The sequence below is a fragment of the Paramisgurnus dabryanus genome, chromosome 20, assembly GCF_030506205.2.
Source record: "Paramisgurnus dabryanus chromosome 20, PD_genome_1.1, whole genome shotgun sequence".
NCBI classification, from domain to species: domain Eukaryota; kingdom Metazoa; phylum Chordata; class Actinopteri; order Cypriniformes; family Cobitidae; genus Paramisgurnus; species Paramisgurnus dabryanus.
Genome location: NC_133356.1, coordinates 9,197,359 through 9,211,432, shown reverse-complemented (window position 1 = coordinate 9,211,432; position 14,074 = coordinate 9,197,359). Strand labels below are relative to the sequence as shown.

The following is a 14,074-nucleotide window of genomic DNA, read 5'->3' as shown; positions in this document are numbered from 1 at the left end:
TTATATTGCTGTTCTTCAAACCTCTTCAGGTATTTTCATGATAATAAAGAATATGTATAAAGATTATGTTTCACGAGTGTTGCTTTTTCAAATGCATGTTTTAAACGACTCAAACCAACAGTGATTTCAGATTGATAAGGACTTACTGATCAAAAGCCACAGTACATGAAGTAGCTGTGCATAATATCTGGGTGTGATGGCTACAGCGTCACACAGGAAATTTTTAAATAACGCGTTTTATTTTCAGACCAGGAATACTCTTAAATCTAAAAAGAAAAAAAACTAAACGAACGGTTTACACGTTTAATATGCAGTTGTAAAGTAGCAAATGCACACATTTAATCAATCACATAGAAATGAATGCACTTGTAATATGAAGTGGACGCGGGTCCGGATCAAGTTCCCGTCTGGTCCGGATCCGGACCGGAGTCCGGACTTTGAGAACCCCTGTACTACACCATTGACCAACAAAAACCTTGTCTAAAGTCAATGGCACAATAGTGTTTTTGTTATTTAATGAGTGCGTTAGTAATATGCGCCTATGGACGACAATGCGTGTTTGCTTATCACACACATGGATGCGCAGCAGCACATAAACATTTTAATTATAAAAAGTCTAAGGATTAAAATGTAAAAGATTATTATTGAGTCTCTTTGACATAAATGAGGACCGATTATGAGACGTTAGAAGGCGTAAAGAGCTGCTTCAGATGTAGCCTGGTAAGTGTTTTAAACAAATGCAAATATTTCATGTATTTGTTTTTTAACTCTTTCACCGCCTGCGTTTTTTTTTTAAAGTTGCCAGCCAGCGCCAGCGTTTTCATGATTTTCACCAAAGATTAATTCCTTCCAGAAAATGTTCTTCTTTAAATATATAAACATACAATATACCAAATGAAAGAACAGACCCTCTGCTTTCAAACAAAAAACCTGTTTTCATCCTACCTTTAGTGGTTCTTTTGTAATCAGCTTTTTGACTGACTTTTCATAGAGATCCCATTCAGAGCGATCTTTAAAACAGACACGGACATGCAGCCGCTTGCCATAGGGCAATACTTCCGGGTTTAAAAAGTTGCCACCTGGTGGATAATAGCGGTATTGCGAAAAGACAGAAAATCTCGTCATTGGCAGGGAAGCGTTTTCTCTTGATTGACGAGATATCTCGTCAATGGCGGCGAAAGAGTTAATGCTACCCCATGGATTTATTGTATATGATGACTTTGTACCTCTGGTTAGGAGATGAGAACCGTTTTTATGTAATGCCTTTCAAAACACTCACAGCGCTGTCCGAGTGCTGAAACGGCCGCACGTTTGTAAATTCTTTATCTCCTGTTTGTTACAAATCAAATATTTTTAGAGTAAAAACCTTTTGTTGCATATTTGTAAATTATTCTTTGAGATTACATAGATCATTTGGGCTACATTTACAGCAATTAAAAGCCTGCAATTTTTACTTCCATGACTGAAAGAAAACGACTTTTAAAGGTTTTCATACCAAAAAAAAAAAAACAGATTCAAATGAAAAGCGCTTAGTTTTTCAGTTTATAAATTCTGCCATCTAAATAGGAAATCGGGATGGCGCCAGCACAACTGGCTTTTAAAGGGGATGAGAGCTGAGAATCTCATTGGTTTATTGCACGTTACGCCCAAAACACACCCATCCCTCATTACGAGAATAGGAAGAACCCTTTTAGACTGTGTGCTTGGCGCACAAATCATTTTTCAAATTGTTAAATTAGCAAAAATGTCATTGGACATGCCCGTTAAGACTGTATGCTTTAGACAATGCACTTAGATCATTAAAATAGGGCCCTAGATCACAAAATAAAATGATGGAAGACATCAGGGTGTATTTTTTAATTTTTTTATCAAATATTATGATTCACAATTATAACATGAACAGTGTATAGCATAACACTTGATGTAGTAATTAAATGCCTCAGACTGGCTGAAAAAAATATGGTTATAAACATCAATAATAATATTTTAAGATGATATAAAAAATTTGTGGCATTGAATGAGATACACACAAAATGAAACTTTATTTAGAAATTAAAAAAAAAAATTATTTTATAGATAAGCAGACATATTTGTTTTAATTTTATTGACAAGGCTTATAGGGTGTAATAGCATCTATTCATCTTTAAAGCAGATGATCAAAATGAATTATTCTGACTCTAACTAATAGTAAATCACACTAACCAGTGGTTTATAGGTTTAGCAGGACAGAAGAAATCTAAGCATTTCTTTCTGAAGGCTCTATGAACTCTAAACCCAGATGGGTAAAGATGTCTTCTTCTGTTTGAGCTGGCAGAAAGGTTTTCTGTAAAGAAATGAAGAAGGAAACAACGACTGTAAGTCCACATGATTGTGTTTCAACTCAAAATTGAAGAATAAATAAAGACACCATTGTGTGTAATGATAAATGATTTCACAGAGAGAAAGTGAGAGACAAAGAATTACAGCCGCTGTTATTGCACATTTAAAGGTCACTGAATGTTTTGAATGCTGAATGCTCGGGCGTTTATATTGAGTCTCGCTGATGATATTGTCTCAACCCATTTCACCTTCATCATCGGACATATTTCCAAATGAAACTGATTATTCAATGAGAAAAAACATGTAGGCGAGACCTGATTTCATCCATCTGGAATCAAAAGAATTATAATAACTCAATGTCAGTCTGATAGATTCTGTCAAGCCTTTGCTTTCCTTTAGATGTTTTTACTAATACAGTGTGAATGACACAGAATAAAGAAGAAATGAAAGAATATTAAAGTTTGTGTGATTGATCTGAATAGAAGGTAGCTCACAAACAGACATAATGATAAAAGATAACAATTATCAGAAACTTAAAGCAAGGGTTTTCAAACTTTATAATGCCAAGGACACCCAAATATGATGAACCTTTTTTTATACATTTTATGTATAACGAAGAGTAATGCTGAATTTACAGTATAAACTTGAAGAGATACATTTTCAATTCAAATTTATTGTCTAATGCACCAACTTTGATATTAAAGGAACAGTATGTAAGAAATTTATATCAATTTATCATTAAATGGCCCTGAAATGGCACTAGACATTAAGAAATCATTTTCATTTCAAATACTTATATCACTGACAACAGTGGTCTAGCCAGGATATTATCATTTAAAAAGTGGAGTTGCAGCCCTCAACTGATGTTTATGTTGTCGTTTTGTATATTGGCCACCAGCTCTGTGATTGCAGTACCAGTTTTAGCCACAAGTTTTGTGATTGCAATACCAGTTTTGGCCACAATCCTACATACTGTTCCTTTAAATTTTGTTTCATAGGAGCTTTACAAGAATTCATGCCTTATAAACTCCAATAAGTGGGATAAAGGGGAATGTAATAAGAAAAACCCACTACAAAGATACAAAGCAAATATAAATGATTTTGAAACGTATGTAGCAAGAAATAAAACAGTACATAAACAAACACAGAACAAATAAATTTTACTTTTCTTTGGCTTTTGCTCTAAAATTTTACAGCTAGAACCTTCTGGAGACCCCCGGACCGAAGTTTGAAAACCCCTGACTTAAAAAAAAACTAATTGTGGGGAATGAATGGAGAAAAGATACCACAACTGCTCTTTCCGAGGCAATTCAGAGAGAGAGAGAGAGAGAGAGAGAGAGAGAGAGAGAAAGAGAGAGAGAGAGAGAGATGCCTGTGCTCCAGGCGTGATGTCATAACATTGTAAATATCTCTGTTGAAGAGGTGAATCTGATTCAGCACAGTGGTGACGCAGACGGCGTCTGTATGTTAGAAACTGGAACAAATGTGTCAGAAAACAACACAGGACACAGACAACGCATTACACTGGAGTGACAGGCTGGTGAAACAAACTTGTTCCAGGTGTTTACTTTACCCTTATACATTATTTACAATGCAAATGAGAAGGGGGTGACCAGAACACGCTAGACGCTACAGGGGCATTCAGTGTCAACTGAATCTAAGGATCGGTAAAACACTGAAACTTAAAACTAGTCAGAAGCCCATTGTTTATGCTTAAATATACATTTCATTAAATTATCATATACATCTTTAATTGGAAGTCATAGGCACATCCTTCATAAATCCAGATCATATAAACTGCTGCTGGCCAGCCAAAGTTTACATCCTGTGCTCTGGTCAGCTGGATTTGATGAAATCTGGCAGTGTTTGTATAAAACGTTCCGCCGAGAGAGTATCAAGAGTTGAAGGATGCTTCAGAAAAATGTGTTTGATCCAGTGTTAGACGGGCTCACTCAGACATGATCCAACACGCCAAACCCAAAACACGGCCATCCGTCAAATCCCTTCAGATACTCCAGAGGGGAATATATGTTTCCTTTAATATTAATTAAAGCACATTAACTCAGCATATAACTCTAATTCAGAACAGCAGCTCGGCCCTGTGATCAATACAGATTTTATACATCCAACACACTGCAAAAAATAATCTCTTACTTAGTATTTTTGTCTTGTTTTCAGTGAAATATCTAAAATGTTCTTAAATTAAGAGGCATTTTCTTGATGAGCAAAATAACCTTAAAAAAGTCTAGTTAGATAACAAAAAACTATTTTAAGTGAATTTGGGGGAAAAATATCTTTTAAAAATGTTTCCTTTTTTTCTTAAACACTTAATTGAAAATAAAAATAAATAAACAAATTCTTACCCTATTGGGCAGATTTTTTCTTGTTTGAAGCACAAATTCACTAAAATTTTATGTTTTATTTTCTTAGGTCATTTTGCTCATCAAGAAAATACATCTTGATTCAGAGGGGACATTTTACAAGACTTTTTAAAGATTTAAAATAAATCTCTGGTGTCCCCAGAGTACGTATGTGAAGTTTTAGCTCAAAATACCGCATAGTCAATTTATTATAACATGTTAAAATTGCCACTTTGTAGGTGTGAGTTTTCGCATGTGTTCTTTTAAATGCTAATCAGTTGATATCTGCCCTACATGGCAGTGCTGTGGTTGGATAGTGCAGATTAAGGGGCGGTTTTATTATAATAAGATAACCTTCTGACATCACAAGGGGAGAAACATTTTTAATTAACTATTTTTTCACATGTTTGCAGAGAATGGTTTACCAAAACTAAATTACTGGGTTGTGCTTTTTCACATTTTCTAGGTTGATAGAAGCGCTGGGGACTCAATTATAGCCCTTTTACAAGGAAAAAGTCAGATTTTCATGATATGTCCCCTTTAAGAGGTTTTAGAGATTTGTACTGAAAACAAGACACAAATCAATACACCTTTTTTGCACAGTAATAGCTTTTGTGTATGAAGCAAAGCTGGAGCAAATGCTCGGCCAGACCTCAGTACCGGCTCGTGTTTCCACCAAAACAGAGTTTAATGCTCCTAAAGCTTAATGTATATTATAGATATTGTTTCTGACTGTCTGTGTGCCAAATCTAATAGTATTATCAGTGATTTTAAGGTATGGTTGCAGTGATTTTTGTTTTGGTAACTTCAAACAACTTTAACTTATTTTTTTCGCAAAATTGACTTTGATGGCTCCATCAACATCCAATAGGTGTATCTCTGTCGTTTTGTCACACTACAACAAATCACATGTCGTTTTGAAGTTTTTTTAAAAGACAATGTGAAAATAACAACCAATTTTGTTAACATTTATTCTTGAGACTCAATTTGCCAGGATGGTTCACATACACAAATAGGCCTACATACAAATAAACCATAATTTATAATATTTATAATTTTAAAGTTCAGCTTTGGCTGTTAGTGAACATTTATTTTATTTATTTTCTGCAGTCGCTTTAAAAGGTTTTACTCATTTTACCATGTTTTTACCATGTTAGAACCGCATCATATGGTTATGATTAATTGATATGCTGATATTCCTCTGCATTTCTAACCTGTTGCAATGCAAAAGCAGCCGGATGATTTACCTGTCGAAAATGTAAATATTACACTTTGTTCAAGATCACAAACTTTCAACATGAGCTTTAGCAAACAGCGCTGATAAGAAGCGTCAGCATTAAACAGATCTCAAGGTGAAAACTGTGGCCTCCATCTGGATGAAGGACATTAAGCCCCTGTTAAACAGCACTGGTGTCCCACCTGCAGACATCAGGATGGACCTGCTACATATTTACCAAACAGAATCGCAGCAGACGTGGTGTGACTATAAAGCAGTCTGATCACAGGTCAGTCTGAGATGGTAAAATTTGCTTTTAAGACAACATTTAAACTTTTTATTCGACTAAACTTGCCACAACAATTGAGAGCCAGAAAAAATGATAAAAATGCTCTGATGATGCTCATACTCAATCACAACCACCAACCACAGGACCTTAAACGTTTCCTTAAAATTGTTATTACACCTAAAATATACTGTACGCACCCAAACATAGCAGTGATTTACAAGTAGACAGTCTTATACAAGAGCAAACAATGCGACCTTCCGATTGAGAAACTACCAATGTCTCTGTGTGTGAATTATTTCACCACTTTTGGATGGTAAGAATCTTTAGTTATTATCTTTTGTTAAATTCTGTATTTCATACAAATTTGAGGTGTAAAAATGGTTAGGGTTTGAGTTAAAGGGGACAGAGAATGAAAAACCTTGTCTTTGTTGAATTGTGGTAGTCTACCCGCATTCACAAACATACAAAAAGTGCTAGACATGCTAAACATCTCAGTCTCATAGAAATTCCTCTTTTAGAAATGTCAGCCAGAAAACGGCCCAATCTGAAAAACGGATGCTTATGACATCACAAGCTTTTCACTGCCCCTCCACTTTAAAATAATTGGCTACATTTTTTGAGTGGCAGCAAAGTCAGCCAATCAGTAATGAGATTGCAAGTTAAGCCAGTAGGGGGAGCCAAATAGGTGCAAAACCACTTGTTTAAAATCCCCCACCCTAATAGAGCTATCTGAGAGAGGTTTTAGGAAGCTTCTAAGGCATTACAGACCCAAACAAAAACATTTTTGTCTACATGTCACATCACAGAACAAGGATAAATACTCTGTTCAATCATTCTATGTCACCTTTAAGGTAAATTGGGGTTTCTTTGATTAAAACTTTGATCTAAGATCAACCCTAAAATGACAGGGTTTGGATGGGTGTGGCTTAGCTAGAGGATTATTTATCAAAGGCGGAGTTATTTATCAAACTGTTGCCCCATCATGACTGAATTGGACCTGATAGAGAACAGTTAAGGTCTGCTGCAGGGCCACGTTTTGTATTTGTTTAAGTATGAATTGTGATTGTGTTGAACAGTGCACTAGTGTTAAAAAATGATTTTGTCAGGAGACTGAAGTTTCATTTAAAGTGCCATAGACACAGTTCACAATACATCTGCATTGTTATTTTATTGATTTCCTATAAGCAGACTCCTGTGATGTGTTAGACTGTTTTGTTCAGTCTGATGCTGTTTTATAACACAAAGGATGTCTTTTGTGAACCGTCATCATATTCTCCACTGAATGCTTTGAGAATGCAGTGAGGTCCTGAGTTAAATGAAAGAAATACTACCTTGTTAGTTTGTTTTATTCGGCCATATTTACCTATTTTTACAAGCCGGTATAGATTGTACCCGAGATGAGTTACAGCGCAATTAAAGCTGCCTGACGCGTGGTGTGTGTTATGGGAACTTAGAAACAGTGAGTGCACACATATATCCCAGAGTTCTTTGGGTCAACCACTCATAAACCTGTGATATTACTCTTGCCACCGCTCGCCCCCTTTAACGCACATTTCTCTCTGTTTTATTGTGGGGGGGATAAAGATTACCAAGCAAGTGATGAATTGAAAACTCTTTTGATTGCCCTTAAGTTAATCTGTCTTTATTGCAGGAGAAAAGGGCTGACAAAAGCAGAAAGCGGAGAAGTCGATTAAGCCCGGCGTCTGTCCTGCGGCCTGAACGATTCTCTCCGCTGCCCTCGGTGAGGGAGGAAAGAAGAGCGGACACTTCCTCGCTAATCAATCCTACAATTACAGCAGGCATCATAAAACTCTCTCGCTCATAAAATCAGTCCTATCACACTCACACACACAGACACAATATGGGTTGTAACACATTTTATCTGACAAAACAGCACCTCCCCTTGCTGAATAATTAAGGGATTGAGCTCAATGTAATTTGATGTGTCGAGATGGTTCGAGAGAAGTGAAGATGAGCAAAGATTGACCGTCAAGAGCCAATTATGGCGCTTTTCCATTGCATAGTGCCCCACGGTTTAGTTTAGTTTGGGTCGGGTCAGCTCACCTCACTTTGGCGTGGTTAGCTTTTCCATCGAGTTTAGTATCACTTCGGAGTGGGAGGGATTATAGGCGTGTCGTTATATTTACGCTGCCTACTGCTGTGACATCATACAAGTGAGATCGCCTTTGTATATTCCCATTCATTCATTTATTTCTCAGTCTGCCACAAAATTAAAATTGGCCACCACAAATAGATGGTTGCACATCGCGTTTATAACTACCTCTGTCTCACATGACAGTTTCTGTTCAAACACCCGACCCGTGGCGTCAGTCGACGGCGCTCCGCTGAGCCTCATTCAAGTTGCATATAAACATATATAATGCGGACGTGCACGTCGCGAATGTGCCGCCACAAACTGTAAGTCTGGAAAAAACTGTTATGGTGTCCCGGATTCTCAACCTGCGGATGTTTTTCATCGCTAAAAGGGTGTTTGGAAACTTATAGCAGAACACAGATAACAACATGTTTGCTTGAGACAGCGCAAGCTAGCAGTAAGCTAAAGCTAATATTTACATTATAGCGATGACGTGACGATTCTCTCAGACCAATCAGTGATCTACAGTGTTTTCGCGTTAAGTTTGGTATCAGCTCGGGTCGCTTGGAACCCCAACCGAGGTGGTACGAAAAAAAGTATCGGGTACTACGTACTGCACCCAATGGAAAAGCTCCCAAAAGTAAACTGACCCGACCCAAACTAAACTAAACCGTGGGGTACTATGCAATGGAAAAGCGCCATTACAGTACATGCCAGTGCTGGACACTGTTTTCTAAAGATAAAGCTCCACATTGTGTTATTATATTAATGAGCAGTGAGTTTGCATCATTATTTCGAGTTTATTTCATTGTATTCTGAGTCAAACTTATGAACTTTCTTTCGTTTGTGGATATCAAGTTTTCCTGATATTAAAGGGACACTCCACTTTTTTGAAAACATGCTCATTTTCCAGCTCCCCTTAAGTTAAACATTTGATTCTTACCGTTTTGGAATCCATTCAGCTGATCTCCGGGTCTGGCGCTACCACTTTTAGCATTGCTTAGCACAATCCATTGAATCTGATTAGACCATTAGCATAGCGCCTTAAATAGTAACCAAAGAGTTTCGATATTTTTCCTATTTAAAACTTGACTCTTCTGTAGTTACATTGTGTACTAAGACCGACAGAGAAATTTAAAGTTGTAATTTTCTAGGCAGATATGGCTAGGAACTATACTCTCAAACTGGCGTAATAATCAGTGACCTGGCTGCAGTAACTTTTTTCTTTGGTTATTTTTTAGCGCGATGCTAATGGTCTAATCAGATTCAATGGATTATGCTAAGCTATGCTAAAAGTGCTAGCGCCAGACCCGGAGATCAGCTGAATGGATTCCAAAACGGTAAAAGTAAAATGTTTAACTCTAGGAAAGCTTGAAAATTAGCATATTTTCAAAAAAAGTGGAGTGTCCCTTTAAGTGCCCCTAAACGAAAATGAAAACAAACAAGAGTACGCCTGAAACTTCAGTTTTGTATTTCAGTAAACAGTAATATTCAAATACTATAGATACATAACATATGGAGCATTAGGAGGCAGTGAGGAAATGTAAACTATGTGTGGATCATTGTTACACTTTCCTTGTGAGAAGATCTACCAACATGAAACAAACCTATAATTTACAACTGAGCCCCTTAAAAACACTGTTTACAATCGTGAAAGAGTAAATGAGCTGTCACAAAACGTTTGTTCTCATTAACAACACAGCAGGAAGTCAAGTATACCGATGTCAAAGTTCAAAATCATGGTTGCCTTTTCACCTAAATGTTGTCATCGCTAAATTAATTTCCTAAATCAGTGCGGCTCTGTTTGTTGTATCAGAGGCGGATCACATGCTGTGTAATAAAACTCAATTTAGAGACGATTACATTAATCTTCACATCACGTCGAGCTGCTGTAGTTCAAAAACATGTGGGTAATTTATGACTTTTCTTGCTGTATGTCTACACTGTCATAGTACCTTAAAGTTAAACCAATGAGGTTCATGTAAGGCTGCACAGTGCTTGTTAAACCCATGATACATCAAGAACAGCAAGTCAAATCTGTTCAACTTCACTTCTATTTACTAGCTGTTATATGAATATTTGAAGCTGTGAAATGTTGTCTACTGAAAGAAAGTATGAAGTGAATTGTTAAACTTGGTGCGTAGATTTACTAGGGAATACACTGTATGCTGTGAGTGATGTTTCCAGAAGAATTATTTAAAAGTTTAAGAATTCTCCGAAGGACTCACATTACAGGATGAGTCCCTTTTAATTCTCACTTTTCTTGTCTTACTCTGATCACTTGTTTTCAAATTCCAGCAGCAGAAACCCTAGAGTTCGATTACATCATTTCGGTCTGAACGTTCTTCATTGCTATCGTAAAGTCCAGACTCATTTGAGAGAAATAAAGCCTCTCAACAGAACCTCAAAAGATAAAACTAAATGAAGTTTCTCCGCTCTGCTGGAGCTTGTAAATAATTAATTGGTTTGTTTCCTAAGAGGACAGTTAGCATGTCAAATTCACCTGCTGTCCCAGACGCAGACATAAAGTCATGTTGTTTAGCACTAAAGTGCTCAGCACCTTACCATCATACAGCTTGTGTTACAGAGATGAGTGATAGTTCAAACTGTGTGGTGTGTTGAGGAAACATGAGGATGTATGATCAGATCACCTTAATAAAACTGACCAAAAACATCCCATAAACTCAGACAGGAGGATCAATAAGAGTCAAAGAGCAAAATAGAATATTGACATGGGGGTGGCACTCTTTTAAACTAAGATAGTAAACAACCACTTACTGAAGCAACCTCCTAAAATACAGATCCAGAACACCCTAGCGACTGCAGAGATACAAACTAACACCACTCAGAACACATTAGCAACCACACAGCAACACCTGGAAAATCACCCATAACCCCAGCAACAACAAAGGTGCAAACTAACACCACTCTAAACACCTTAACAACACCACAGCAACCACTCAGAAAACCCTAGCAACTGTAAAAGTACAAACTAACTCCACTCAAAACACCTTAGCAACCACACAGCAACATACAAGCAAACGCAGAGTTACAAACTAACAACACTTAGAACTCCTTAGCAACCACATAGCAACACCCCAGCCAGCCCCCAGAACACCCTAGCAATTATAGAGGTACAAACTAAAATTACTCAGGTCACTTAGGCAACCACACAACAACACCCCGACAACCACCCAGAACACCCTAGCAACTGCAGGGATAAAAACTATCACCACTCTGAACACATTTGCAACCACACAGCAACACACCAGCAACCACAAAGAATACCCTAGCAACTGCAGAAATACAAACTAACACCTCTCAAAACACATTAGCAACCACACATCAACACCCCCACAGCCACTCAGACCACCCTAGCAACTGCATAGATAAAAACTAACACCACTCTAAACACCTTAGCAACACCCCAGCAACCACCCAGAAAACTCTAGCAACTGTAGAAGTGCAAACTATTTCCACTCAAAACACCTAAGCAACCACACAGCAACACACAGGCAACCGCAGAGATACAAACTAACAACACTTAGAACTCCTTAGCAACCACACAGCATCACCCCAGCAACCACTCAGAACACCCTAGCAACAATAGAAATACAAACCATTCAAAACACTTAGGTAACCACATAACAACACCTCGGTAACCACCCAGAACACCCCAGCAACAGCACAGATACAAAGTAACACCACTCAGAACACATTAGCAACCACACAACACCACCTCGATGACCAGCCAGAACACCATAGCAACCACAGGGATACAAACCATAACCACTCTGAATACTTTTGCAACCCCACAGCAACACCCCGACAACCACTTAGAACACCGAAGCAACTGCAGAGATACAAACTAACACCATTCAGAACACCGTAGCAACCACACAGCAACACCAGGAAAACCACACAGAACCCCAGCAAACAACAGAGGTGCAATCTACCACCACTCTAAACACCTTAGCATTACCCCAGAAAACCCTAGCAACTGCAGAAGTGCAAACTATTACCACTCAAAACACCTTAGCAACCACACAGCAAAACACAGTCAACCGCAGAGATACAAACTAACAACACTTAGAACCCCTTAGCAACCACACAGCAACACCCCCAGAAACCACCCAGAACACTCTAGCAACTATAAAATACAAACAAAAACCATTCAGAACACTTAAGTAACCACACAACAACACCCCCACAACCACCCAGAACACCCTAGCAACTGTAGAAGTACAAATGAAAACCACTTAGAACACCTTAACAGCCACACACCACCACCACGACAACACATTTACAACTGTAGAGATACAAACGACTGTAACACAGTTCAGAACACCTTAGCAACCACATTCCAACACCCCAACAACCACCCAGAACCCTAGCAATTATAGAAGTACAAACTAAAACCATTCAGAACACTTACTGTAGGTTACCACACAACAACACACTGACAACCACCCAGAACACCCTAGCAACTGTAGAAGTACAAATGAACACTGTTTAGAACATCTTAGCAACTACACAGCAACACCTCGACAACCACCCAACCCTAGCAACTATAGAAGTACACCTAAAACATTCAGAAAACTTATGTAACCACACAACAACACAATGACAAGCACCCAGAACACCCTAGCAACTGTAGAAGTACAAATGAACACCACTTAGAACACCTTAACAACCACACACCACCAACACGACAACACCCTAGCCAACACCAGAAATGCAAACTACTGGTACACCGTTCAGAACACCTTAGCAACTGCACAGCAACACCCCGACAACCACCCAGAACCCTAGCAACTATAGAAGTACAAATGAACACCACTTAGAACACCTTAACAACCACACACCACCACCACGACAACACCTTTGCAACTGCAGAGATACAAACTAACACTATTCAGAACACCTTAGCAACCACACAGCAACACCAGGAAAACCACACAGAACCCCAGCAACAGCAGATGTGCAATCTACCACCACTCTAAACACCTTAGCATTACCCCAGAAACCACCCAGAAAACCCTCGCAACTGCAGAAGTGCAAACTATTACCACTCAAAACACCTTAGCAACCACACAGCAAAACACAGTCAACCACAGAGATACAAACTAACAACACTTAGAACTCCTTAGCAACCACACAGCAACACCCCCAGCAACCACCCAGAACACTCTAGCAACTATAAAATCCAAACTAAAACCATTCAGAACACTTAAGTAACCACACAACAACACCCCCACAACCCCCCAGAACACCCTAGCAACTGTATAAGTACAAATGAAAACCACTTAGAACACCTTAACAACCACACACCCCCACGACAACACCTTTACAACTGCAGAGATACAAACTACTGTAACACAGTTCAGAACACCAACCACACACCAACACCCCAACAACCACCCAGAACCCTAGCAACTATAGAAGTACAAACTAAAACCATTCAGAACACTTATGTAACCACACAACAACTAGGCCTGTCGCGATAACAAATTTTGCTAGACGATAAATTGCCTCAGAATTTATCGCGATAGACGATAACATTGATGCTCCGGGGCCATTATAATAATGCAGATACACCTTTTCAAAGATCTATAAACTTTTATTTCTAAACAATAAGTAATACTGGAACTGGAAGACATTTTAAATATCCACAAGAAATGAACAAAATAACAGGATGATTGCGTTTTAGGTGCATATGCATGTTTGTCGTGTTGCCACTACAAACTGCTACGTTTTTACCACAAATGCGACATAACGGCTCGTTCAGGTTTAGT

General features: G+C 38.3%; 1 protein-coding gene across 1 annotated transcript in view; it reads right to left on the bottom strand.

The window, feature by feature from the left end:
- Positions 1–2,184: 2,184 nt before the first annotated feature.
- The window catches only part of dntt (deoxynucleotidyltransferase, terminal), a 141,496-nt gene continuing 129,606 nt past the window's right edge, over positions 2,185–14,074 (bottom strand). Inside the window, exon 11 of the mRNA XM_065296264.1 lies at positions 2,185–2,323. Coding sequence (XP_065152336.1) covers positions 2,237–2,323 — 87 coding nt within the window. The 3' untranslated portion in view covers positions 2,185–2,236. The remainder of the gene's footprint in view (positions 2,324–14,074) is intronic.